General features: G+C 40.7%; 1 protein-coding gene across 2 annotated transcripts in view; it reads left to right on the top strand.

The window, feature by feature from the left end:
• Positions 1–26,501, top strand: part of pard3bb (par-3 family cell polarity regulator beta b) — a 194,005-nt gene that overhangs the window by 122,115 nt on the left and 45,389 nt on the right. For both annotated transcript variants that reach the window (XM_070837742.1, XM_070837740.1), the window contains exons 21-23: positions 2,886–2,996; positions 3,256–3,633; positions 21,504–21,621. In XM_070837742.1, the coding sequence (XP_070693843.1) occupies positions 2,886–2,996; positions 3,256–3,633; positions 21,504–21,621 (607 nt within the window). The remainder of the gene's footprint in view (positions 1–2,885; positions 2,997–3,255; positions 3,634–21,503; positions 21,622–26,501) is intronic.

The raw sequence follows: 26,501 nt of genomic DNA, 5'->3' as shown, positions 1-26,501 counted from the left end.
GAACATGTACTGGCTTAAGCAGGGGAGTCCCTGGCCAGGAGTCCCTGGCGGCGTAGTGTGTTACTGATGGTAGCCTTTGTTACTTTGGTCCCAGCTCTCTGCAGGTCATTCACTAGGTCCCCCCGTGTGGTTCTGGGATTTTTGCTCACCGTTCTTGTGATCATTTTGACCCCACGGGGTGAGATCTTGCATGGAGCCCCAGATGGAGGGAGATTATCAGTGGTCTTGTATGTCTTCCATTTTCTAATAATTGCTCCCACAGTTGATTTCTTCACACCAAGCTGCTTACCTATTGCAAATTCAGTCTTCGCAGCCTGGTGCAGGTCTACAATTTTGTTTCTGGTGTCCTTTGACAGCTCTTTGGTCTTGGCCATAGTGGAGTTTGGAGTGTGACTGTTTGAGGTTGTGGACAGGTGTCTTTTATACTGATAACGAGTTCAAACAGGTGCCATTAATACAGGTAACGAGTGGAGGACAGAGGAGCCTCTTAAAGAAGAAGTTACAGGTCTGTGAGAGCCAGAAATCTTGCTTGTTTGTAGGTGACCAAATACTTATTTTACCGAGGAATTTACCAATTAATTCATTAAAAATCCTACAATGTGATTTCCTGGATTTTTTCCCCCCATTCTGTCTCTCATAGTTGAAGTGTACCTATGATGAAAATTACAGGCCTCTCTCATCTTTTTAAGTGGGAGAACTTGCACAAGTGGTGGCTGACTAAATACTTTTTTGCCCCACTGTATATGAAATCCAATCTTATCCCCAAGTTCTTTTTCATCGTTTCATATTGTGTTTAAAAGCTGAGGCAAAAGAGGAAACACGGATGACAGCAGAGGAGAGGAGATGAGGAACGGGAGAGGTTAAGTGTAATGGGAGAAGTGTTTGATTCCATGGGGCGACATGCCAAGTGAGACAGCGAGATGAAGGGTGGCTATTGATAGAAAGACGCACAAATGAGAGTAATAAGAGAAAAGGGGGAGAGGGCACGAATAAAAAAAGGAGGAAAAGGTGATAAGGAATGGAGGTGAAAGAACGGCAAGTGGGCGGAAGAGAGAGAGTTGAAGGGAAAGGTAAGCTTCTGACTCTGTAGGTAGCAGTAATTGGAGCAAGGCTTGTCCCCTGCGAGGCAAATACACACTCACACCGTAATGCACACACACAGTTATAGCCTTTCATTATCCATTGAGCCACCCCCCTCCCTCTTTGGGCAATGAATAGGCTTCTTTATCCCCCCCCCCCAGTCCACATTAAGCATTTCAAAGAAACACATTACCTCAGTGCACACACTACATCGTTTTTTTGTTTGTTTGTTTTTTTTTTAAACAACAGCAATGCGCAGACATGCACAAAGTAAACTACAAAACAGCCACACACACTTTAAAATGACCGTGAATGCTGTTTTAAATAATGCACAAGTAGGTTTAGTTATACTTCAGAAACATCAACAGCAGTGGGGTAGCGGAAGTGTTGATAAAAGAATTACACATCAATAAATTCACCAGATGAATAAAACATAAGGAGTGTTATAAGGTCACGGTTTGCATGTTGGGGATATTAACTATTTAGCAGCTTTGACTGCCTCAATTAACCATATCCTGCTTACAGTGAAGCTGCTGGGGTGCAAAGTTTAATGAGCTCCAAAGAGAGGACTGCTTTTCTCCCTGCCTTTTCTCCTCGTCCACACTACGCATCTCCTGACGCTGAAGTAGTAAAACTAGTTAACCGATTTGTCAGATTGTTATGCGCATTTGTCTTATTGCCCTACGGAAAGAGATGCAGTCAACTACTTCATTCATGTCAAACGCCAGTGTGTCATTGCAATGTCTTAATGCCATCATTAATCACTCACATTTAGTTATGAAGTTTAGACAGGTGTGTGTGTGTGTGTGTGTGTGTGTTTGTGTGCATGCTCGTGTGGGATTCATGGTGTTCTCCAGGTAATGACTTGTGCAGTGTCCAGTAGTGCTGAGTGTGCTTCTGATGCTGACCTGTATTGACTGGTGTGGTTTGAGTGTCGATATGTGGCCACTTAAGACGAGCCTTTTAGTCTATTGTGTTTATGCCTTCTTTTAATTTAGATTAGGCTGTACAGGGTACATACCTACAGTGTTCAGCAATAGCTTTAGATATGGGTTCCCTCTCTCTCATTTATTGAACCACTCGTACTCCATTTATTTCACTGATCTTTGCTGTTATCACGCTGACCTATACATACCTGTTTATAACCACTCTGTTTGTTCAACTACCTAGCGTGTACTTATTTCCTTTACTTAGATTAACTACATATTCATCTTCTCTGTTTGCTCTTTGTACCCACGGCATTTTTATGTTGTAGTTCTATGTGTGTTTGGGTGTTTTTTTATTATAAAAATCCTGAATCTGAAAGAACAGATTGTATTTTAACTCACTGTGCTTTTTAGTATTTTAGTATTTAGTATTTCAGTTTAAATGTGACTTCACTATGGTGTCAGCTACTAGTTCAAAAAGTACTGCCAGTGGAAAGCGATGGAAGCATTGTCATGACACTGAGAAATTATTTGTGTGTCTATGTTACTGTGTGTGTGTGTGAGTGAGACAATGCATACCAATATTTTTATTGGTCTTGACAATGAGCCACAGGCTGAACCAGAAGCTCAGAATACCACTGTGTGTGTCTGCGTTCATGCCACTTCTTTTGCTTGTTTCAGTCGTGTGTGTTTGTTGTAAGGATGGTGTTAATCCAGTGTTTGTTCCTCATCTGCTTCCCACTGTCCCACACCCTTCTGAAGGCTGTTGAAATCCCAATGCAGAGCTACGATATTGTGATGTTTTTCTCTACGTTTCTCTCTCCTTCTCATTGTTTCTGATGCCCGCCTTTCTGCCTGTGTCACTGTTTCTTTGTCCAGATTCGGGAAGAAAAAAGAGGAGAAGAAGGAGGCAAAGGCGGCTCTGCAGAGACAGAAGTCAGACATTCTCAGTGATCACGAGTTTGAGAAGATGAAGGATGAGAGGGAAAGGTAGGGAGCTTTCTGGAGATTAGATGATTATGATATTATGTGCTTTAGATTTGCTGACATTTACTGTGTGTATTCAGAGTATGACTCTTTTTTTCTCAGTAAGGAAGATTCTGTTACCATCTTTTGTTTTCCTCCTTGATCACAAATGACGATTCTTTCAGTGCTCATTATTTTATCCACTCTCTTGATCTCTCATCAAAACAGTAATAATTCAGTAATATTACAAGACATCCTAACTGGTTCTCTGTCTGTCTGTCAGAATTGAAGCAGGGCACCCTGAACTGCGTGAGCAACGGTCCAGAGACCAGCAAGATGGCGGCGGTGGGTCGGCGTACCCAGATGTTGAGGATGACGACGCAGACCCCAACTATGCCCGCATACAGACGTTCAGGGACCGAGACATGGGTTCACCGCCACAGCCAATGTCACAGTCACCTCTTTACAGTACATTACAGCATGGCCATCTTCGCACCCCCTCCCCTCAAGGCCCCTCTGCCTTTCCAGGGCATGGAAATCATGGTAACAACCCTGTAGCCGTCCCTGATGAAGACCCCCTTGACAGGCTGTACGCCAAGGTCAATAAACCAAGGGGAGCTGGAACTACATCTCCTCCGGTCTCTGATGCCGCCAATGACAGGTAAGACACTATGACCTTGTCAGGATGTACTTAACAGAGTTTGAAAACAGCTCTCTCGCTCGAGGGCAGTAGTTATAAGTGATTTAGTGCAGCATAAAAAGATTTGGTTTAGATCAGAAGATTTGATCAATTTGATTTGTAATTTTATCTTGTGAAATATTGGTTTTGTCTTTTTGAAACCTGTGGCAAGGGAATAGGACTGGGCAGGAAGCTGCCCTCTCCCATCCCTCTTCAGTTTTACAGTGCAATGTCATCTTGCTGATGCTTCAGATTTCTCCCTCTCTTTTCCCCTCACCTGTCTAAATCTGGTTTATCTGTATGTGTGTGTGTGTGTGTGTGTGTGTGTGTGTGTGTGTGCATGTTTGCTTGCTTGAGAGCAAGAGACAGACAAAAAGGAAAGACTGAATTGTTTGCGCTTGCTTTGAGCTTCAAAATGAGCGCGCTTGTGTACTCACATTCCCACTGCCATACATATTGTGTCTGTGTGTGTGTGCGTGTGCGTGTGTGCGTGTGTGCGTGTGTGTGGTGTGTGTTCCAGCAAAAAAAAAAAAGAAAGAAAAATCACCGGAGGGCTCAATCTGTTCCTCTCAGCTCCACAATCCTTACTCCTTACCTTTATGAAGTCAGTCACAGCTCACTTACTTCTGAATATATCTACCAGAACAGATATCCTCACACACACACACACACACACACACACACACTCATACATGCACCTTCTTTCTGTACTTGTCTTCATGCGAGCGTGGTTGATAGACAGCTCCAGGCCTCATTGAGATGTTTTCTGACAATGTGTCTTTCTCATATTGTTTCCTCCGTGCATAAATAGTTTTTTCATTATGAAAAGCCAAGACTCATTTGACCTTGGCTTGAAGGGTTTGACTTCTTAAAGATATTTATCAAGAGGAAATTGTCAAACTTAACTCCAAGACTGGGATGTAAACACAGTCCTACGTTCCTCCAAAACTGAAACACCACCATCTTTAAGTTGGTTTGTGAATGCTATTGAAACAGTGCCATAAAAGTAATTTGTCCTGATTTGAGTCCACTCTGAAATTATCAGTGTGGAGTATATTGTTGTGAAATTGTACCTTGGATAATAATTTAGCAGAAGGTTTTCTATCTCCTGTGTATACTGTATGTAAAAGCCCCACATTTTCATTTTTTTCTACATTGGTGATAAGAGCAAGACTTCAGTTTCTTACATTAACTTGTAAGATGCGAATACTTTATTTAACTAACTTATAATTAAGGAGCTCAATAAGTAAGTCCCATAAATAGATTTGTGTGGGCTTTTTCAAAATGTGTGGTTGATCTCAGTGCTACACTCGTGACTATTTAGTTTCATTTATATAAGTATTTCCTTAAATTTTCCTACCTCTTTCCTCACTTAAAAGAAGTGAAACACGTCAAAGAATGTCTTGGTTTTGGAAACCTATATCCATGGCCACAGCAGTCCTGGCACATAGTGGTATTCATTTATCATCACTTCCTGAAACCTGATGATGCAGACAGAAGGAAGTCCAGGTATTGGCTGACAATAATCGATGGTGCCAAAAAAAGAAGGGAGTGTGTCAGCGGTGTCTGTGTGTGCGTGACTGTGAGTTACTCTGCGTCAAGGGGGGGTCAGAGCCGCGGTATGCATGTGGGAGACGGAGATAAACAAAATCGCTAAGGACTTCATTCCATCAGCACCTCAGCAATGCAACGAAGCACCCGATTTATACACACACACACACACACACAGAGTAATGCAGTAGCAAAAACACTAACAACATGAAGCTCACAAATTTAAGTTGTGTGTGTGTGTGTGTGTGTGTGTGTGTGTGTGTGTGTGTGCGAGCACGTCTGCAGACTGAATATACGATGTAGATAGATTACTGTATCCATGGCTTGCTTGTAGAACAACAATTCATGGATATAAAAAAATGGCACACAAAGTCATACAACGAAACAGGCACTGCCTCGTCCTTGATAATGTTGTATAAAGATGATGATTTACGGCTAAAATTAATCTGACCTATCTGACTCGCACCCTTGCTGCTGGAAATAACCAGTTTGCTCAGACAGTGGAAATGCTAATGCTTTTAGTTGGCCTCGATTCAGAAACAAAATTCAAAATTTACTATAAATGTGACAGTTGCTACTTTCACCTTCTAGTATATACCTTTATATGTACTTTGAAAATGATGTTTGCATTGAGTAGTTAAAATCCTCTTAATGAAACAATAATTTAAAGTAGTATACATAATGTATATTGTTATATATTGTTTGTTTACTGATGGTGAAACAAGTTGTGCCTAATCAGATATTCATAGAGATATTCCCAGATATTCACTATGGGGCTGTTTCAATAGTGCTGCCTGCCTTTAGTTTGTGGTCAACTGTCAGTAACACACAGCGGAACAGACTCTGTATGAGCAGTATGCTTTTATTCATTGCCTTGTCTCGCCCATGCAGTCTGCTCTGTGACTACTGGTGCAACTCCACTAATAGGAAAAGCCCCCATAGTGAGTCTGTCATATCTGCAGGTGTTGCTACGATACATGGACAACGAAGAGCATCATCTATCAATATCCACTTGCAGTAGTAGTTGCCTCTACTTACCATAGTTTTTGAATCTGTGAAAAGCTTTGGCCAACTCCATAGCAGAGGTGCAACAGGTTGTGAGACTCCAGAAATGACCAGTGATGAAGATGAGAGCACATGAGTCGATAAGGAAGGGGTGAAAATTCTTGCCCACAACCACAGACACCTGAGTTTTGATGCTCTCAGTCCCTCTGATTTATTTGTGTGTGTGTTCCTATGAACACAGTTGACCTCATGTAAGCTCGCTGGCATCTTTCTTTAGATTTTCCATTAAATGATTCACACACACAGCAGTGGACTAATTATTGTAAAGTAACTGATATTGAATGTGGTGCAAAGGCCAAAAAAAAGAACATTATAGCTCAGTCACTCAAATGTTCCTGCAACAGTACTATAGATTTTGAAAACGTTCTGGGAACGTGATGGAAGGCCCCACTACCCTTTAAGAAATGTCGTAAACGTTCAGGCTCGAACGTTTCAATCGGGGAATGTTACGAGGCGACGTCCTTTTCGCCGGCATTCTCAGAATGTTCTAGAATCCTGCTAAATGTTATTTTACATTCTGCCAAATTATACCCGCTACATTTCAAAGGACTCCACATTGTTATCGTCCGGGAACGTTCTTGGATAGTACATGAGGACATGAGAACTTTCTGGGAACATACAATTTGTAGCTGATGATAAAAAAACAAGGTTGCACACAGTGGTTTAATTGTCTAACAGTCTCTTGAGACAGCTGACAAAGGCTGCAGTGTATAGAATCAGTTATATTCCTTAGCACACATTTATGCGTCTGGTTGCATGTGTTTATGTTTGTGTGTATTAAGAGATTTATTTTTTCTATCAGTGGTTTGCTTTAAACAGCTCCATTATGGAAAGAGTTTTAACTACACAGCACAGTAATATATCACACTGTCTGCTTCTCAGCCTGCCCACCACTTCCACTTCTAAAGGGCACAGCCAGCTAAATTCCTTATGCATGGCAGAGTTTAATGCAGACTCATTTAGTAAACCCATTACACACACACACACACACCCACCACACATTTGGTACAGATTACACAAACACAAAGGCGTGAATGTGTTTTGGAGAAGAAGTACGTACAGAAGTACACACACACACACTCTCTCTCTCTCACAAGGGCCCAAATAACCTGCATCGCTTTTTCTCTATTTTTTTTCTTCCTGCCTCTTTCCACAAAGTATTTCCTGACATCATCCTTTACGTAAGGCAACATCCACAATACAGCCTCTAATTTTAAAATGCAATATAAAATCAATGGACATCCACAATAGCATTTCCAAGTTGTTTTTATTTCGGTGCTACTGCACTGATATTCACTCAAATCACTAGTCTATGATCTATGATCGCAAAGTCATGTGTCAAAATGTACATCAATACAGGTTAATGCCAGCGTCTCTAGTGAGTGATCGACTGTGTTGATATTTCCAAATTAGTGATCACAGAGTGGGTTAGACGTGACAGAAAGGTCTCCCTGTATTTAGTACCTATCACCACAACCATTTTTGCTGTCTTTTTTTAGTGCATGTACAAACTGAGGTAGTTAGGATCAAACACACACATACACACTCTCACACACATTTTCTGAAGTGACCACCCAAGCCTTGGATGAGTGCTGCCCTCCGTTTTCTTGAGTGGGTGCCCCCTCCCACCCTCACCCAACCACTACCACCCCCACCACCACCTAACCCTTCCAAGTGCCCCTTACAGGTTACCATAACAACCACGACCTCTGGCACTCCACCAATTAGAAAACAATCAGCCTGGAGAGACCAGAGTGGATTGAGCATGAGAGAGAGACTGAGAGAGAGAGAGAGAGAGAGATACTGTAGTGAATGAGTGAAAGATAAGTAGAGCGCAAATAACATCAAGAGTGAAAGAACAGAATGTAAAGAAAAAGAAAGGCCCAGAGTGGTTCACTTTTTAAATGGAAATCATTGCGCCTACTGACCTAAGAAAATGAATACCACATCACATTGATGCTCATCATAAAGATCTGTTGCAGTTCAATACAGTGGTCTTGCAAAACAAGTCTTTGCTTATAATGTTAAATGTTTCAAGACATGCATTGTACTGATATCACAGGGTGTATATATTGTTCCCGACCTGCCCAGTTTGTATATGGAGTGCCAAAATGTTTGGAAGGCCTACATTTTTTTTTTTTGTCTTTCTATAATTTTGCACATACAGTATATACACTACTCACAGCTGTGTTTTTAGACACATGCCATGAACAAGTAAAACCATGCTCAAGATGACAAAGCCCCTCTTTCCAGTCATATTACCAGATTCAGCTGAATAAGCATGTGCTGGATTGGTAATACTTATAAAATGTTTCGCTTACTGAAAAGACAAAGTTCCCGCTCCACCCCTCTCTCCCTCCCCTCCCCTGGGTTGTTCCATTTGCGTTTGTTTTGGGGTTAGCTCGACTGAAGAGGATAACCGCGTTTGAAGTGACTTTGCCATTGGCTTTCACTTGTCCCACCATCTGCCGTGATGACGTGAGAATCTCTAAAAACTTGAGCTTTGTTTGTGCTGGAAGAGCAGCCGTTCTGAAACTGCTGTGTATCAGACACTAATAGACTTTCTTTCTGTTAAGAAACGCACCGGATTTCCTGATCAAAGCTAGTAACTTTTCGCACAGCTAGCGACAGCCGCTCACCTGAATGAGCATTCTCTAAAAAAGCAAAGTGCTTTTAAAAGGGGCTGCAATGACGTCACACCATTGGTCCAACCCTATCACTCTCTCTCTCAATTTAAATGGTGGATCACAAACAACATGAGGATACACACCGACACCTCCTATACAGGAGTGTGTAACATCGCATCATTTTCATCCTATGTTTGTGCAGCCAGCTTGCTAATCAAACCAAAAAACACATATTCCATTGTCATAGCTGTGCAATCCAGCTTTAGCTTGCTCTTTACAACTAGTTAGTGCCGTGTTGCGCATTAATTTAGGCAACGACCTCTTCATATCCCTACCACCGTGATCAAAATCACTTCCCCTCCGCCGCTGTCCCCTCAGTGAAATGACTGAAGGTGGCAGTGTGACAGCCATTTAAGATGCTGTGTAGAGGTGGCTAGGTTCCTTTTGACTGCTAAAATGTTTTTATTTATATACCATACGCTGTACCTCACTGCATATTTCAGCTTGCCGGCACAGATCGCACTCCACTGTCACAGAAAACATGAACAGAAACAACAAATGTCCCCAAAATGTGTATTAAGAGTCAGAATGGTGAATGAGAGACCAAGAGAGACAAAGCGGGAGCTCATACAAGAGAGAGAGAGATGAGCTGACTGGTCACTAGAGACGCTTCTGCTCTTCCATGTTAATTAAACAGACTTTCTCTCAGCTCAGCGAGTGCCACACACGCACACAGGCCTTTTTTTCACAGTAATAAATACTTGCTGTCTTTATCATGCACACACACACACACACACACAACCCTACACACACACACACACACACACACACACACACACACACACACACGATGGAGGTAGCTTAAGTGTGGGTGTCAGGTTGGGTCTGTGCGAGTGCTGTTTCACATGATTCCCTCCGTGTAGGTAATTAGATTTGGTGTAGTGGGGGCTGTGGGTGTGTATCTTTACTAGCTTTGGGTAGTCACATGATTTGGTCACCAATACACATTAAAGCATATTATATAAGAAGAAAGGATCATTACTGAATGACCAACTGAGATGGCATAAACACAAAATGCCCTGAAAAATAGCTTTGGAGGAGCCATAAGTAATTTACAGGCCTGATTTGTTAAGGTTTTACCACATTTCGGTCAGTTGTTCAAAGCTCAGTCCTACTGTCTGCAGCTCATTGTCCCCCCTGACATGCAAGACAGTGTTTTCATTTTCATTTCAATGACTTGCAATTAATGCCTGTCCTCTCCAAAACACTGGTTGTTTGTTTAAATAACTTATTCCCTCCTACTGCTGATTTCTTTTGACAATGAAGACAATCTTTCCCTAATCTTTACTAAATAGTTATTCTTATCTTAACTTTAAAACAACTGCTGGAGTAAATTTATCCCTCAAATGGGTGAAGGCAGATCTGCAATGCTCTCATGGGTTACTTAAATCCCCATTTTGAGACTTAGAACACATGCAAATGCTGATTGGACGATAATAGAAACTGTAGAAAGAAATGTGGAATTTAAAAACTGATAGAAACAAACAGATTCAAGGACTTATGGTGTATATGAGAGAGAGATTTGGAGTGTTTCGCAACTAAAGGGAGGTAAAATGTAAGGTTAAGTGGGATTAGGAATATAGAGGACGGGAAGCTAAAGAAAGAAACCAAGAAAAGGGATGAAACAGAAGAGAGGTATTGAGAGGAATGAGCCAGAATGAGTGTTTTGAGCTGCAGGAACAAATTAGCAGGGGGAAGTGGTGAAGAAAAGAGGGATTTAATTGTTAAAGCAGGGAGGGAGTGATACAGAGCAGAGTTAAAGATAAAGGCTAAGGAAAGAAAGGAAAGCAGACAAATGAACAGAATGAAAAAGAAGAGGATCAAACTGGAGATTTGGAGAAAATGATTGAGGGTCAGTGCATGTTTAGAGCTAAAAAATGAAAGACAAGGGGACATGAGTGGAGGCAAATAATTGCAGGAATGAGAAAAGTGGATCAACTAGTGAGAGAAAAGGAGAACAGAAGAGGTAGCGAGGGATTCAGAGGGGAAGAGAGGCTAAGTGGATGTTTTGGGATGATTCAACAGATGAAATAAGGGAACGAGGTGGACGGAGTGAGGAGACGCAAGGAGAATTAGGGGAGGGTCAGTGAATGCCCAGGGCTCAAGGGGCAAATTAGTCTGAGAAAAAGGAAATGGGAAAGTGGAAAAAAAAAAGGGATAAACTAAACCGAGATGCTGGGAGTACAAAATGTGAAGAGGGCTGAAAGGGAGGAATGAGAAGAGGTGGTTGGGGCAAGTGATGAAGAGAGCCGAGGAGAAAAGGGCCAGAGTGTGTGTTTTCCGGACTCAAAGCGCATGATTCAGCCTGGCTAATAAGGAAAAGCTCTCAAGGGGCACTCGTCTGCTCCATCCCTTCCTCCCCCTTCCTCTCTTTCCTTCAATACACCCATTCTAGGTCTCTCTTCCCCCCGTTGCACTCTCTTCCTCTCATTTATGATTTCCGCCTCTCGTATTTGCACAAGTAGTTCTCAATGAAAAATAAATTCCATGCAAAGGACATCCGCCCAGCAATGGAGCACGTACACGGTAAAAGGACACATGGGCACACAGGCTCAGGCTCTTTAAAGGACGCACACACACAAACAGATGAACGTACTCAAAGTTTCAAGAGACAAAAGGTATACACTCAGAGATAGAATTATTTAGGGTCATCTTTTCATTTCATGTCCCATCTACATAGATGCTTGTTGTTCCAGTACTCTGCCTATACCCTTTTCATACAGTGGGGATTATGAAGCAGTGGATTCAATATCATTTGTAGTAGTGGTAACGCGTAGCTAAGCAACATGCACACTGTTTGTGTTTGTATTTCTCAGATTCTTCTTTGATTCTTATACCGTGCTTTACTTGTTTCTGTGTCTATGTGGACATGGCTCTGCTCTTTCATCGTTTGGGAGAGGGTGAGTGGATGTGCAATAATCATTTTGGCTAAAAGCCAAGACAAGATCTACATTTAGCGTGTGGTTGTTTTTGCATCCATATGCACAATCTGAGCTTGAGTTTTATGTAAACACAGCGAATGCAGTTTGAGTGCCTTGTGTGTGCACCAAGCTTTGTGTACTTCCTGATCATTCATGAATAGGTTAATATGTTCTTATGGCTGTTAAGGCCTTTTCACACCGCTGCGCAGCTTCCGCCCTGACAAAGGCCTACCTGAAAGAGCATTCTCCAAAAAGCAAAGTATTTGAATAAGCAGCCGCTGCTGCTATTGTCCAGGGGTGGAATTACATCATAGTGTTGGAACAACCCTCTCTCTTTCGGTTAGAACTTAAAGACGAATGCAGTCACCGACTGTACAGGGTGTGTGTGTGTGTGTGTGTGTGTAACATCACATCATCGCCACTTGTTGGTACAACCAGCTTGCACATCAAATCGGAAATCACTCATTTTCCATATCAGTAGCTATGCAAGATAGCTTTAGCTAGCTCTTTGTAACTAGCTCGGGGTATTGGGACACCAGCATCATCACCTTGAATGTATTATCAGATCTTCTATCGCACTTCTTTGACCAATATCAGGCAGCTACTGTCCAAAGTCCAGCATGTTGAACTTGGGTTGGTGGAGCAAAATCTTTGCACCACCACTAACCACTTTATTCCTCTCCCACTGTAATTAAAACCGCTTCCCCGCTGCCACTGTCCCTTCATTGAAATGACTGGAGGCAAGTTGCCACCTCTAGTCTTTAGATTTTAAACATTCATAGAAGCCACTTTGAGTCTGGATCGTTAGTAATGTTTGACATTCATTAGTGTTTATATTATGCCTATATTTTCTTAATGCTACCACTTTCTGTACATCTTGAATAATAACCACTAAACAGAAATTAGTAACAGAGTAAGACTCTGTTATTATGCTTGAGGTTGGGTGAAGTGATTCTGGTTAAGGTAAAGGTTATGGTTTCGCTCAATTAAATTTTATAAAACTACCCTGGCTGACTCCACATGGCCAGCAAATATTTAGTTAATAACCAAAGAAAATTTGACAGAGCGCGTGGGAGAGATGAGGTCATGTGAAGTAAAGGTCAGCTGGAGTGACTTCTTAAACCTACTCGAGTAATTAGAGAGATTATTAGTCAAGCTAATCAAGTGTAAAATGGTCTAATGGTAGATGTTTTAAAAATGGTAGATGTTTTAAATAACACTTTCAACAATGGGGGCAAAAGTAGTGAATAGATACGTGTGTGGAGAATCATTGGGTCTCTCTCTTAGTTAAAGAGTTTGGTCTAGACCTGCTCTTTATGGAAAGCTTCTTGAGATAACACTTGTTAGGAATTGGCGCTATATAAATAAAGATTGATTGATTCATTGATTGATAACATTGTTCCTTAGTTTGTGTGCCAAAGTCTGAGCTCCTCTTACTTTATCAGTAGATACACCTGCCATGATTCTGGTCTTTGGGAGCCTGAATCTGTACCTATCATAGCTCTCCTCTTTATTTCTGTTTCGAGCTCTAATGTAACATGTTAATGGCTCTAATATATCCTGATGTCTTTTTTTTATCTTGCCCCTATTGATAAAAAAGGATGACAAAGGAGAGAAACTTCCTAATACTTACCAACAAATATTAACCCTAATTTTCCCCTAACCTTAACCAAGTACTATCTGTCCAGTATCCCCGATGATGGCAATGACAAACAAGCAGTTTTGTTCTTTAATTAGGAGGACTTTATCATCGGGAGATAACGTGAGTGCAGAGGCTGATAAAATACCTGAAGAGATGCTATGGGGAGACCACAAGGACCGTGATTGGTCAGCTTGTGTTTTCTCTCGTGTGTTTGTGATGCCTGGAGAGATTGTACAGAGTGAAGATAACATAAAGCAGGTTGAAGAAAGGTTCAGTAATTGTCTCCTTATTACTATCTAGCAAAGCCATCTCAGAACTTGAGTTTGCTGAGATGGTTGTTTTGTATCACACTGAATGAACGTAAAGAGGCCATTGCAAGACCGTAATCTCCTTTTAATAAACTAGACAAGGTGAACCTTCACATTGTTGGTTATTGGTCTTTATCATGAAGTTAATCAAATGATCTACTGGGAAATATAAATAAAAACACATGACATGATAATGTACAGTACACATCTGGCTTTGCTGTGGCACCACCAGTGAAATATAGTACTGAAATAATGACACCTTATAATGATGAATCAATGATGATTCATGATGAATAATGAAATAATGATACCATAAATGATCCCTATGCTGTTGGTGTCTCTCACGAGACAGCTGATAACTCCTTGCATCAGGTATAAATCCATCTCTAGAGAGCTGCCATTCACAGCTACTGTGGTTGGCAGACGCATTAGGCAAATAGGCCTCCTGCCACACACACATGGCTGTTAAAGTCAAAGGGTTATGTTGAGCCAGACAGCCTGCCTACATGATTCTATGCCAGCCAGTTTACCACCTGTAGCGCTCCTTTGCTGTCTGTCTGTCTCACACACGCACACACAGAGGGCTTGTCTAAATAATTTTATGGCAGACAATTTTCTGTCTGTACAGTGCACGCACACACACTGATTGTCATGACGATAGGATGCCAGCCTCCTCTGCCACTGTGAGTGTCTCTATGCACACACAGGCATTTAGACAGCTAGTCTGATTGATGTCATGGCAGTCAATAAAGCGCTAATTACTCCCTGCGCCACGTAAGGAGCAGTGTCATATCCTGTCAGCTACATTTTAAAAACACGTGTCACTTCCTGTTAGCCTGTAGAGGAAAAGAGGGCAACAGTGCAATCTGAAAGCACATACACACCACCTACGCACTGTATCATTGCGTTTTTTTTCCTGTCACACTTTCTCTTCCTCCTCTCTCTTCATTCTTTCCCTTTTCTTTTTTTTCCCTCTGACCCACCTGCCAGCATTGGTGATCTTTTGTTGTCAAACTTCATTAGTGGAGACGTCAGCTAATTAGAGCCCAGCACAAGCTTGGAAGATTAGGAGGAAGAAGATGATGAAGAGCGAGACGAGGGAGATACGGAGGGAGGGAAGGAAGAGAGAAAGAGAGGCAGGGCAGAGGAGATGGAGATGAGCAGATGATGAAGAGATTAAGATGGAGTGGGAGGGGAAGGAGAGATGGATGGTATCAAGGCAGGGATGGAAATGACAGCAGAGATGATTACCTGCATAAACTGCTGAGGGTAGAGAGGCGAGAGATGGAGAAAAGGATGAATGAAGGTGCGAGAAATTGAAAATAGATTGTGGAGAAAGACTGACAGATTTGTGAATAATTACTGCTCTAAATGAGTCACAGCAAAGGAAAATGTGAAAAGAAAATTGAACGCATCACGGAAGTGCAAGAAATGACAGAATGTTTAATATAAAGAAAGCTAAAAATCCATGTCAACACATGAGGGGCAATCGCTCACATTAGTTGATTTTGTTTCATGCCAGTGATCCTGTGTGTGTGTGTGTGTGTGTGTGTGTGTGTGTGTGTGTGTGTGTGTGTGTGTGTGTGTGTGTGTGTGTGTGTGTGTGCAAGGGAGCCTAAGCAGCTGAGTGAAACAGATACAAGATAGGGAGAGAGCGAGATAATGCATTGACCTGGGTCCACTGTTGTGATCTAGTTGATCCTTGCAGGACACAGCTGATAACGATCCTCTGCTCCACAACTAGACGCCAGGGAGAACACACACAGATCAGCTCACATTTGTAGATGTGTGGAGAGAAAAAAGATGACGGCAACTCCCTCTTGTCATCATCAGTCAATATTAAAGTACATTTCCTCTGTTGTGCTCCCTCACAGTTATTGACTGTGGTTTGTGTCCTGTCATTACCAAGAGATGAAACCGTCCTAAAAATGATAAAAAATAATCCTTATTTTTAGATAAAATACTGTGTAGCAACATAAAGAACTGTATTGTAGTCAAATTTAATTATACGATTATGTGAATTTAAGTCAATTCATGCAATTTTTAATACCAGCTAAAAAGGTTTCAAGGTCCCTGCCTCATTACATCTCATTTGAATAGGAAGTCAGTGGTCATTTTCTCTTTCACTGAAACAGGTAAGACATTATTAAGTGATTGTTTGGTGCATTGAAATCACAAGTTTCCTACTTTGATACACAATGTGTACTAGCTCTTAGGCTTTTAAATAAATTGTAAGTAATGTTTTCAAGCTTTATTGATTTTTCTAAATGACCATCATGACTTTGTGTTTGTTTTAATGAAAAGACATCCAACTACTACTCAATGGTCAACGGTTCAGCCTGAGGGTAACGTTTTTAGCCTTTACTTGTCTTTGTTCCATCCAAGAATTTAAGATTGACCCTCACACTGTCTTTCTCACGCAAGCATTTTAATATTTGGAAAGTAAAGTAGAATTTCACTCCCTCTAATACTGATTTGTACCAATCTACATCCAGATCACCTTAACCGGCAGCTGCGAACAGGCTGCATTGACTGTAATATATTCCATTGGGGCAACTGCATTAGTTAAATTACATCCACTGAAAGTGCTTGTTTTTTCTCACTGACTGGCTCAGAATGTTATTTGAAATGTCTGGCAACATTATGAAAATGATCCCTACAGTGATAGACCTGTAAGATCCTCTTTTAACCATTGCTCAGTTTGCTCGGTTCAAAGTCACCAGACTCCATTTACAACAACAGTAATTCTATCTTGCAGAACCCTGGAGCTGCTGGTCCTCTGCTGCCTCAGCCGGTTAATTTATTTGTTATTGTGTGACTTTGAAAAAGTTAGTTCGGATCCGAAATAATGAGTTAAAACACCAGAGTCACAATTAGAAGACTTGCAACTTCCTTGTACTTTTAGTGGAAGTGCTTTAATTGGGCGCAATTGACAAGGATTGCGTTACAGCCAATGTACGGGTGACGGCTGAGGTGATCTACAGGACCAATTCCAAAACTCTTGGTACCAATCAGTCATTTCAAAGTCCCAAGATCTGTAAAAAGAAAAAAAAGACACAGGTTTAGAAATACAGGAATTATCCTTTAACAGGTTCCCCTACCTAGTTCTGTATTGTGTAGCTCCTCCTTCTGTTTTCCACACATATGTGATAAATCAGACTGAGGCTAAATGACATATTCCCGCTAGTGTCACATCTAAGAGGAGGCCATACATCATGGATGTGCACGTGTGTGTAGCTGCTTGTGTGGCAGACTACACACCACTGTCCTTTGGCCAGATTTATGAAAACTTTCAGCTCAAAGTCATCTGTTAGATAGCACTGATAGACATGTGCTAGACCGGTCCTCGTCTCTCTCTTTCTTCATCTTACCCTTTTTCTATTGCATCCATCTCTTTATCTGTCCCTGTATTTCTTTGGATACATCCCATATTCATTTTTTCTGATAAAAGGAAACTATCAATAGATCATCAGGTGAAATTGACAAATCATTATGCTTTCCTTTACATACCAGCACTGGTGTTGGTAATGGATTTGTCACATCACCCTGCATGTTTTTTTTTATTATTAATGTTGTTATTAAGTATTTACCCTTAATTTAGGCATTAAAGTTTAAATAAATAAAGCTTCTTTTGAAGGATTTAAACCTATGCATAGTACATTTTTTCTGAATAAATTGTGTTTGACAGGTGACTGATCACATGACGTCATTAAAAAGTAATGTTAAATGCACATGACCTATGATCACATGTCACACCTTTTCCAGAGGAGTCTTGCTTTCTTGCTGAAACTGATTTAAAAGCAAGCCAGAAAACCCTTAAAATCTTTACAGGTGTTACTTCAGGAAATTGCGCCTTTTGGAACTAGACTTGTAAATATTTATAGCCTTTAATGGCAAAGATATATTCCTTTACTGTGGACATTGATATATTTGAGGGTGTATCTCACCATGTTATTAATGGAACAGATGTCTTAATTATTAATAGCAGCATTATTAACAGCTATGCCGAGTTTCCGATTCCGATTTTAAACATTCATAGAATTATTATTGGTGTGACAGAGCAAGAGCAAGAGATTGATCTCCCTAGTTTAGTGTGTGTGTGTGTGTGTGTGTGCGTGTGTGCGTGTGTGTGGGAGAGAGACGAATGGGTTGCTGGACTGAAGCTCAAGGCCTATGCTTTTATTTTGAAATGTTTATGCTCTATACATGACTTTGGTTGTTCATCATTGTACTCAAATGTTCTAAAATGAGTACCATACACACTAAAACTTATTCCTGATGTCAGATTTAATTCATTAAGAGAGAAAGAATTTCAGTTGCAAGCATGTTTCAGGTACAGAGTCATCTACTGAATCACGCACAAGCACTAAACACCGCAGTGCTTTTAGGCTGTTGGTGCTGTGGGTGTTAAATGACCACAAGGTGGTTAAAAAAGTGAAGTCATGTATGTCTCCCTTTTGATAGCCGCCTTGTTTCTCTGAAGCTAATCAATAGCTTCCTCAGTCTGTGGTCATGGAAATATTTGCATGAATGTGTGAGTGTTGTGTTATGTCTTTGTTTATCGTATTTATTTCTTCTTGAGGCCACCCTCCGCTTTTTATGTGGGCTCATAAATCGTATAAAGTACCCTTTGTGTGTGTTTGTTTGTGTGCGTCTGTGGACAGAAAATGAATGTTGTGTACATTTTACCGCCCCATTCTCCCAGGCCCTCTGTCAATAAAGTGCAGCAGGGGGTGAGGTGGTGTGTAGGTGTGTGCATGCGTGAGCATATTTGCGTCTGTGAGGTGTGCATCAACCGGAGCTCGTTGTGACACAAATCACTTCTACTGTGATGCGTTAAGATGAAACAGCACAGCGAAAAAACAAAAGCACAGGACGGGGCGGAATCACAAAGGAATAAAATCTAATAAATCTGGTCATCGTCCAATGTCACCCTGAAGTTGAACATTTTTGTCTGTTTGAATCCTCCCGTGTGCTTCCACTGTCTTTATATGCAGTTTTAAAATTCACTAATAGTTCCGTTTAAACAAATCTCAAACCTAATTTTTCACGTTTACCACGCTCCCTGATTCACCCAATGTTCGGAGCCTCCCTAATAAAAAGACTGGGACTTGTGACTCGTACACTTCATAAGAATCCAACAGGAATCACACAAACACCCTGACAACAAGAGTACTGAGAGACATCCAGTTTAATGAGGATTACCACTTTGTAGTGTTTCTTCCTTTTTCCCTTGGTTTTTGAGGTGCTGTGGGTAGCCCTTGATGTAACACATGTTGTCACTTTTGTACTGTATTTGGGACACTACTTTTTTACGCAAGCACATGCAATCAGAAAGAGGTATTGAAAGGTCGAGGGCAAGAGGAAAGGGAAGATGTGGGAAGTAAAATCGATTGCCTATAAATGTGAGTGTTTATTTCTGTCTATGTGATGAGCTGCCAGCTTGCCTGAGGTGTTTCTCTGCCTTCTACACTCTGGGAAACTACAGTCCCCATGACGATGAACAAGGTGGTAATGAACGTTACAGTAACTTTTAAATGAAACAAAGGGAAATTGCCGTTTTGGATTTACTGGATTTAAATGATAGTATAAATCAGTGAAATGTAATGTCGGTTCAGTGAAACTAATGAAGGGGAGCAAATAAGAACAAAGTCATTGGACAATCAAGACTTGAATATTTGTGTTAATAATGTTTTGCGTCATCAAGTGCGTCTGATTCTCTCCCACTCTTTGCAGTGGGGTCATTGTATGTTGCCAGTGTTGCCAGTGACAGCTGTTATACTCCGTGGCTAGGTTGTTTTTCACCACAATACATTCCTCTATACAGTATATAATGTACATGCACACTGTCACTCTCAGTCTGTAATGTCACTCCCAAGACCCCAATGAAGTTGAAATGGATGAAGGACAGCGTACTATGCATTCAGTCTACACATTTAATAATCTAAGATATTAACATTTGTCACAAATTAACTTTAAGAAATAAATCATATACAGATTTAAAGCACTTATACCAAAAAGCAGGACACCAAAGTAGTTTGGAGGATGAAGGTACCAAAAGGACATTTAAACAGTATCATGTTTCCAGTGACGAGAGCACATCCAATCAGAATGATTCGAGATGTGAGACCGGGTATAATGTGTTTTCAGCGCCACAGCTATTATAGTCATTCACACAGCTCTCAGGGTTTTATGGTTTCAAAGAGAGGGAAGGGAATCAAGAGGTTAGAGCAAAATAAGAGGAAGGGTGGTTAAAAAAAATGGGGGTAGAGCTGTAAAAGCCGTTTTTGAAGGGAGTTTACATTTTGGAAAAATAACCCTGCATGAAATGCAAGATGTAGTGTTTAAAAGAAATCTAACTACTATTTTTCAGGATGGTAGGCCTATCGTTCCCTAGGAATGAATTAGTCTTGACTAACATTATGGCCTGTCCTCTTCTGTGATAATTATACTCATTTAAGTAAAACAAAGTAAAAATTAGAAAGTACACTCAAAACAGTACCTTTGCAATGTATATAAACACCATGTTCCCTTTTTATGTCTGCTTGCTAAACTGCTAACAACTTGAATGTGCCGTATCCATTAGCCAGCATGTTGCTAAGCCTTTATTAGCTTGATTCTGGTGTGCAATGCAGTGTGAATCTGTTTTTCCCCTTCCAACAGCATTCCTGTGTCTGTCTCTCAATGGCCAGACATGCGTGGACATAAGTAGTTTTGTTTTGTTTTTTTTCTTAGCTAATCTGGTGTGTGTTGGCTGTGTGTGTACAAACTGACACTGAAGAGTCAGAGAAGAATAAAGACATACTTTCAGGCGTGCTTACATGGTGTATATGTTTTGTGCATTTGTGAGTTTGTGCATCAAGAACGTACTTGAGCTTTGCTTATGTGCGTCTGTTCTGTACGTTGTATGGTCATTTGCTCTGGTCTAATAAGTCATTTGGGTTTGTCGCCTGGACCAAGACCCCTGATAAGGACGGAATATCGTAAGCTGTAGCTCAGTGTTATTACTATTTTACAAGGTTTCCATCCAAAATGTGAAACACAGTTATGCGAGCACAAGTGTGACGTGGAGGCAGAGAGAAAGTGTGTTGCTATTTTTCTGACTTTCCGTAAGTCGCAGTCGATGCTTTTTTTTTTTTTTTTCCCTCTTCAATCAACTTGGTTCATGAAATTGCGCACTGCAGTTGTAATGGTGCATATGGGTTCATACGTGTGTGATATGACTTTCCATATTTCCATTATGTGTGGGTGAGTGGATATGTGTGTATGTGTATGACTCACCCAGGGTTCAGTGCTCAGATGCTGCATATCTCCTCAGTTGACACAGAGAAAGAATATTCATGTGATTGATGTTTTTGTTTTCTTGCCTCTTGCAAGTGGAAAAGAAAAACATGGAAAAACAGATATAGATACAGGCAGTCAGAAGGATCAAGAGATTGATCTCTTTGTGTGTGTTGTGAGTGCTTGCGTGCACGCACACAGGTGGGTCCGTCTAGTATTTATCTCTTCAGTCAAACTTCTGATGGCCAATGTCAGGAAAATTACCGTTTGAATAAACAGATGCCTTCTACTGGATGGCTCATCATCAGCACAGCTGGGTGGTGAAGATGTCAGTCAAAGGTTCTGAAAAGTGATTTACCTGTGTGTGTGTGTGTGTGTGTGTGTGTGTTTATGGCAGTGTGGACCGCATCCAGCAACTAAGAAGAGAATACCAGCAGGCCAGGAGAGAGGGAATGGTGCCGCCTTATGAAGAACTGGACCCACGACGCAGAGGACATGAAAACGGTGCACACAGGGTAGGAAGCTCAGTCACACACACACACACACGCACGCACACACACACACAGGAAAAAGTTCAGAGACAGGCAGGTCAGGTAAATAGCCTCATAATCTTAAGCATTTTCTGTCCTGTTCAACCTTTCATGAGTAACCAGGTGATCAATGTATGCTTGTGATAACTGTGCACTGAGTGTTTGTAAAGTTTCTTATATTGCCCATCCACTATCAGGATGATAGCTGCTTTTATTGCGTTTGTCTGGTGATCAAGGCCCTTTAGCTGTCAGTCGCGAGGTGTCTCTGTGACGTGAATGGCTCCCGTTGGCACTGAGCTCATAGGACTGATAGGATCCACTTTTCACTGAGGATGAGACACAGTGGAGATAAATAGAGATTTTACTCACTTGTCATCCTGCGGGTTTTTCAAATCAAAGAATCATTATCACGGCGACACATATCCACTTCTGAGCTCACACTGGCTGAGTCATGCTGGAGGAAGCTTAAATAGCGGTAATAAAGGGTAAATTCTTAATCAATTTAAGTTAACTAAATTATAGTGCTGCTAATATAAATAAATCTGGTCCTTTTGTAATTCTGACTGTTCCATTATTTTGCCAGATCTCCTCATCAACCAGACAATGACAATAGGTTTCTGTTTCCTTGCTGCTGTTTTCTTTTGCTTCAGCTGTTGCAATATAAACATCTAACATACAATATAATAAATACAATGTATACAATATCTTAGTGCAAATGTTAAAGGAAAGGTATATAACTTATTTTAGGAAATTTTCATAACAGTCCAACAAAAATCAATGTCTTATAGTTGAAAATAGCCACAAAAAAAAGAAAATCTGAATCTGTTGCTGTAATAAACCCATCCAATCATTAGGATGAATGAATTATTATTTAATTATGAGCTCTAGGTAACGCTACGTTTGGGATGGCTATTTTGCGTTTGTGTTTAAATGGTCATGATGATTAACAGAGTTGATTATTTGTTCGACTGAAAAGCTGAGAGAGGTTGTTGGTCAGCGGTTGTGTGCAGAGCAGTCCTCTGGTCCCCTGGTTTGGGGGAGTGGCTTGGAGGGTTGGATACTCTCAAAATCTCAAGACTCTCACTAGATTCTTCAGTGTTACAGATCCGGCCTTTAATAGTTGTTTCCTTCCTCGTCTAAAGTCTAGACTGCACACGTTTTTTGGTCAAGGTTCTTGACAGAGTTAGTCCATAGCAAAATCTGTGAAATGTTGACAGGGTGGTGATTTATTCTAGGTTTTGTCAGGGATTGCCAAGCGATTTGTAGCACTGTTGACTTTTTCGGGCACTGTTTATTTGTACAATGCTTTTATTTGTCAGTTAACATTTAAACGTGGATAAAAAAAACCTTTTGAACCTGCCGTCATGGAAAATGTAGAATATTTATAGGTTATTGTCAGTGAAAACTCTGTAAGGATACACAGTGATGCAGGTGCTTTCAGACTCCCTATTTGGACAAAGAACACTTTTGTTGGTTTTCCCCGTCAGAAACTATCCAGTTAAGTTTTCAGGGACACAGCAAAGGTATCATCGTTTGTCTTTTCAGCACAACGGCCTGGTCTCTGTTCGGCTCACTTCCAGCTCAACCTTTCTCCTGTAAAGTCTGGTGCTTCCTGAATTTCACCTCGCCTTTTGTTGTCACCGTGACATTTAAGCTTCCATGGCTTTTTGAAGCAATAGAAAAATCACCCTGAGCAATCAAAATGAGTTCTTTGTGATGGAGGTTTATTGCAGTTTAATCATGATCTTCAGTCCAACACTTCACTTCTCTGCACCAAGATACCATCAAAGCTCATAGTGATGTAGTTAAAAGAAGAATACAAAATCAATAAATGTTTGAGTTCCTATTGAGCCACGTTAAAATAATAATATAACAACAATAGCTTAATAATAACTATTCGTACATGAGGGTGCAAGGGGCTTGGGCTTTATGTGTATGTGCGCTACATTAATGTTTATTAGTAAGAGGAGTTACAAAACACCAGGACATGAGTCCTCAGTGTAGAAGTACAGTAGAAATACAGTACAAGAACAGCAGAAATCAGTGCCGCTTGTAGGAATCCACAGAGGGAAGTATCTACTAAATATGATAAGACAGTTAACTAAACACGTGAATTTTATAAGTGATCAACATGCTAACACTTACTGACACCATTCATTTCCCTTCCACCTATGATATGTTACGGTTCCTCTGTAGGATTACATGGACTGCTGTGATAGTAGTGTTTTCTATATTTTGTTATTTTTTTTATGAAATACACCAATGAATGAAAACAAGTCTGGCAGATTAAAAAAAAAAAAAAAAAAGAGTAAAATAGAAGCTTAACTTAAATTGGAGTACGCAATTTGATGAAAGTACGGTCTCCTCAGGCGGGTTGTTCCAGAGCGTAAAGGCCGTTAACTATAAGGCTTGTTCAGACTGAACAGTTCAGTAATGTGGCCAGGCGCCTGACCGTGCAGTGCATTAGAAATTAGTAATACAACTTTCAAAATCCATTCAAAATCATATACCATCATGTATTTTTAGGAAAAAGCCTTGCAACTGAGTTTTGCAAAGCCTGTCGCCCGTCGAAGGCCTTTGTTGGATACAACGAGAATGGTCGCTGGTTCTAGCTTATTAATTGTGAGCGCTTTTAGCTCATCTATATGTTATGTGTTACTACAACTGATAGCTTTGGGTTTTAGACACTCTTTGGATAAAAGTAGTAATTTAAAGATTTGGCTTTGGGTTTCCATGATGGCATTTTTTGCACCAAATGATTAGTGAAGACAATTGGCAGATGAACTGATGATGACAATAATCCTAAATTTCAGTTTATTTACCGCAGTTTATTTTTAATCGATTTGGGGATTTTGAGTTTGAGTGTATGACTTTAATGCACCCTAATACTGAAGGCAGCATTAAGTGATTCACAGTTGTAGAGCCTCTGTCATTGTATCCACACAGTGTGTTTATCTAAAGTTATACCTGGCCCACTTAAATGCGGATCTTGAACCAGCCAGGGGCAATCTCCTCTCTCTTGCGATCGATAGCCACACATTACACCGCTCTCTGCCTCCAAATGAGAAAACTTTGTTGTTGTTTATAAAGCAGAGGGGGAGAGCAATTAGCATGCTTCAGAGGTGGAAATTAAGTTTGAAGTTTGAAAGTTGAAAAAAGGAAAAGAAAAGAAAAACAAACCAGTAGCAGTTGCCACAGTGCCTAACAAGCCTCACTCATTAAGGATGATGCATTTATTAATTAAAGCAGCGGCGATTTTTTTACCTGACTGTGGGAGGGGTAGAGGGAGAAGTAATGGTTATGGAGGTGAGCTCACGTCGAACTAATTCAATTTCACTTTTATTGGTTTGTGTGTTTCTCCTTTAGACGTTTTTATTTTTTGTATAGTATATAGTATAGTATTTGCTGAACGACTATGGAAAGTAGAAGCAATGGAAAGCTCAGTGTGGAGAGAGAGAGAGAGAGAGTTCCTCACGCACACACAGTATACTGAGTGTGTTTTTTCCCCTATGGCTCCATTACCATCTCATTGATTCATGGTTATGGGTTAGCTGTCTGTGCTTGCAAAATTATGTTTGCCTAAAAACAATTATCAAGCAACACAAGCCACGCCACCAAGTTTGTTTCCAAGTGAGTGCATTGTGTGACGGGTGTGTGTATTTTGGAAGACAACAACAGACTTTCTCCCTAAGGAGAAGGGAACTAAATCAACAGGGCGCTGTTGCTGTTGTCACACACACACACACACATTCACACACAGTCCTACACAGAGGGTATGGAAGCCAATTGTTATAGTGGGTGGTGTGACACAGCCTTTATTATAGGATTTAATTATAATGAAAAGCTTTGATCTAGTTTTCATGTACTCTGTGCTTAAATATGTGTTCATTAACAGTTAGTCATTTAATTACGAATAACATTTTCTAGTGTGAGGCAAAATGATGTGGGATGGAGGCCTCAGATTTAGTATTTAGGTAGTGCTACTATCTGCTCATCTCTAGACTTTTTATTCTGCAAAGGGTTTTTCGGGCCAATGACTTACATCTGGTTTTTTTTTTGGGTTTTTTCATTGGATTAATCTGGGAGAAACGTTGGGATTTTCTTAATCTAAAATGGAAAAACTACACAACTAGTAACTACTACAGTATGTCCAAGTCTTGTCAGGACCATGGAGTTATTAATGTGTTTATCAGTCACATGCTGGTGATTATACTCACATCTATTACAGTAATCTGTATTATTGCATTTGGCAACATGCCGCTTTAAAAAGAGGTTGGAAATCCTGTCTAACTTTATGTCCATGGAACTCAAGACAAGGACTCAAAAGACTTACGTGCTATTGGTCTCCATTCCATCGCCGTCTCTTTTGTCCACTTTCTAAATTTGCTGCTCAAAGGGAGCCTGACGATAGTTGTACACATTTCTGAGTAAAAGAGCCATTTAGCTGCCCCGCTCCCTCTGAGAATCACCCCCACATATATTAGACAAGAACTAATATGTCAGCTTGTCTGGGCGCTGAAAGTAATAGGAGATATTAGGACAAGGCAGTGATTCATCTGTTTATTTGTCTGCATAATTTGTGTCTTTGTCTCTCTGTCCATGTCCTCCTCCTCCTTCATGTTTATTGCTTGAAAAGCAAAGCTGTGTGATAGTGTTTTCAGTAGACCATGAAGCTAATTAGGGGTCCAATCAGCAACTCTCACAACTGCAGCGCTACCGTTTTTGCTCTCGTTATTCTGTCTTTCTTCTTTTTCTTACTCTTATTTCTTTTCTGCTTTGTGACCAGAAGTCACGAAAATTGACAGGTGGATTGGTGGTGGTTTTGCATTACTCGGCCGCCCAAAATGACTCCCACTGACCTCACA

This window comes from Pempheris klunzingeri, chromosome 10 (genome assembly GCF_042242105.1).
Source record: "Pempheris klunzingeri isolate RE-2024b chromosome 10, fPemKlu1.hap1, whole genome shotgun sequence".
In the NCBI taxonomy this organism is placed as follows: domain Eukaryota; kingdom Metazoa; phylum Chordata; class Actinopteri; order Acropomatiformes; family Pempheridae; genus Pempheris; species Pempheris klunzingeri.
Note: the sequence above shows the minus strand (reverse complement) of the source record. Positions and strands in the feature narration are given on the sequence as shown.